The 2,690-nt window shown below is 58.4% G+C and overlaps 1 protein-coding gene across 1 annotated transcript; it reads left to right on the forward strand.

The window, feature by feature from the left end:
- The first annotated feature begins 675 nt into the window (after positions 1 to 675).
- LOC123131009 (protein PHOSPHATE-INDUCED 1-like) lies at positions 676 to 1,829 on the forward strand. Its single transcript, XM_044550785.1, has one exon. It carries the CDS (start codon positions 795 to 797, stop codon positions 1,725 to 1,727), a length of 933 nt encoding a protein of 310 aa, XP_044406720.1. The 5' UTR covers positions 676 to 794; the 3' UTR covers positions 1,728 to 1,829.
- Positions 1,830 to 2,690: the final 861 nt, after the last annotated feature.

Here is a 2,690-nt window from a genome sequence, read left to right on the forward strand (position 1 = left end):
CGCGCGGTGTCGCTGACGCGGCGGGCCCGCGGCTCTTTCGCGCCGAAACCGCTCGCCCCGGCGCCCCCGAGCGCCCCACAGCGTGCCGGGTTCGGCTTGGGTCCGCCGGCGCTAAATTCGGTCCAGATCGGTAAAAATCGGGTTCCTGAAGACGTGACTGGGTCAATTTTTTTACGCCGGCGCGAAAAAAACGTCTGGGAGGCCTTTATAGGGGCGCGGCTGGAGATGCTCTCATCGATGAGTTCACTGAAACATATCCATCCGCCCAAAGCTGACCCTATGCTCTTGGGAACCTTCCGCGGACAGCTGTGGCGCTCATCGATAGGCGACGGGAATCTGCCCAGCCATGTCGTCATCCGTTGGAGCGGGAATAGAGTATCGCCCCAAATTTGACTCGCGTGCGTCGCCGCTGCGTCTGGAGCCGTGCCCGGAAGCAACTGGGCAGCGCGGCGCGCGGCGCGAGCGACACGCTCCGGCGTGCGCGCGCTGCACAGCTCATCGCTGCCCCCGCTCTGTCCCCCCGCCCGCCACGCCATACCCATACCACCCTTCCCTCCCCGGATCATACCTTATGCCGCACGTAGGACGGTAGGGGTACACGAGAGGAGTAGGATAGGAACCATCGCCGAAGTCGCACGAGCCGGGGCGCGACCACGCCTATAAATAAGAGCCATGAGCGGGTGCAATTCCACTCATCCCATCACCACAGCACCAAGTCACAAGCAATAGTAGGAGCTCGATCACCGAGTGTTAGCTCTCACAGTTCGCAAGTGTTTCGTTTAAGCAAGTCGGCAATGGCTACGATTGCTCTGATAGTGGCCATGGTGCTCAGCCTGGCGCAGCTCTCCGCCGGGAGCAGGAGGCTGATGGAGCTGTACGTGCCTCCGGAGAGCGACCGGCTCACGTACCACCAGGGCGGCGTGCTCGGCGGCGACATCCCCGTGTCCATCCTCTGGTACGGCAAGTTCACGCCCGCGCAAAGGTCCATCGTCGCCGACTTCGTCGTCTCGCTGAACTCCGCGCCCAACGGGGCCGCCACGCCCTCGGTCGGGCAGTGGTGGGGCACCATCGAGCAGCTCTACCTGTCGAAAGCCGCTGCCGCTAACGGCCACGCCGGTGCTACGCATGTGCTCCTCGCCGAGCAGGTGACCGACGAGCAGTGCTCCCTCGGCACGTCGCTAACCCTGGCCCAGATCGACCAGCTCGCCGCGAGCGTCGGCGCCAAGAAGGGCGGCATCGCGCTGGTGTTCACCGACGAGGACGTGGCCGTGGAGGGCTTCTGCGGCAGCCGGTGCGGCAGGCACGGGTCGTCCGCCGGCGGCGACTCCACGCACATCTGGGTGGGCAACTCCGTGAAGCAGTGCCCCGGGCAGTGCGCGTGGCCGTTCGCGCAGCCGCAGTACGGGCCGCAGGGCGCGCCACTGGTGGCGCCCAACGGCGACGTCGGGATGGACGGCATGGTGATGGTCCTCGCCACCATGGTGGCCGGCACCGTGAGCAACCCGTACGGGGACGGCTACTACCAGGGCCCCAAGGGCGCGTCCCTGGAGGCCTGCACGGCGTGCCCCGGCGTCTACGGCAGCGGCGCGTACCCGGGCTACGCCGGCAACCTGCTCGTCGACCCCGCCACCGGCGCCAGCTACAATGCCAACGGCGCCAACGGGAGGAAGTACCTGCTCCCGGCGTTGTACGACCCCGCCACGGCATCCTGCAACACGCTTGTCTAGTCCCATGCGTCCATCCGGGCACGGCCAGACTTTCCCTGTACGCTTGAGAAGTTGTACATAGTGTAACGTGTTGGAAGAAATGGAAATTGCTTCGTTCGTTTATATCGGCATCTGTTCCGGCCCATAAAGAACTTCTTTTTTGCTCATATAAATTCATCTTCTTCTTTTTTTGCCTTTTTTAGAAGAATCTTTCTTTTTTGCTAATCCCTTTTCGGTCGTGGTTTTTTCTTTAGCGAATACTATTCAGATCGCGGCTATAGATCATTGTCAGCTTTTTTTTTAGACAACCTTGTGAAACTTTATTCATCCGTCACAATGTTTAAAGGGACGAAGGGAATTTCATTGGGCTGGCCTAACCAAACATGATGGCCACGTCCAAGAGTTAAAGTATGTTTCGCTAAATTGTGAGCTTTGACATTTGAGCTCCTAAGCTCATGATCTAAAAATCATGAAGTAAAAGAAGAAATTTGTTGATTGATCTCCCGAATAATTGCTCCGTACGTGGTTGCACTTCCCTTCTTGATCTCCTGGACCACCCCCTTGGAGTCGGACGCCATATATAACATGTCTAGGTTCAAATCCATCGCCAAGGAGAAACCCTCTCGAATTGCACATGCCTCCAATGTGGCTGGGTCGACCAAGTTGAACACCATAGCAGATGCTCACAGGAATCCTCCTCCTGAGTCCCGACAAATTGTAGCAACTGAACCATAGCGGCCTCCCCGGCCTACAGCTGCATCTACATTAATCTTGGAGTGGTATTCTTGGGGTGCTAACCAACCAGCGGGGCATATAGTGGAAGTCACCCTTGTAACTTTCTTTGGTGAAAGCACCTGAATATCTTGCAAATAGAAATTGATAAAGCTGTGGATGGCGTGTGGACTTTTATGGATGTCTTCATGGATAGCTTTTCTTCGCGCCCCCCAAATCGCCCAAAGTGACACGGCCGCCCTGACGAATTCT

Source organism: Triticum aestivum, chromosome 6A (assembly GCF_018294505.1).
Source record: "Triticum aestivum cultivar Chinese Spring chromosome 6A, IWGSC CS RefSeq v2.1, whole genome shotgun sequence".
NCBI classification, from domain to species: Eukaryota; Viridiplantae; Streptophyta; class Magnoliopsida; order Poales; family Poaceae; genus Triticum; species Triticum aestivum.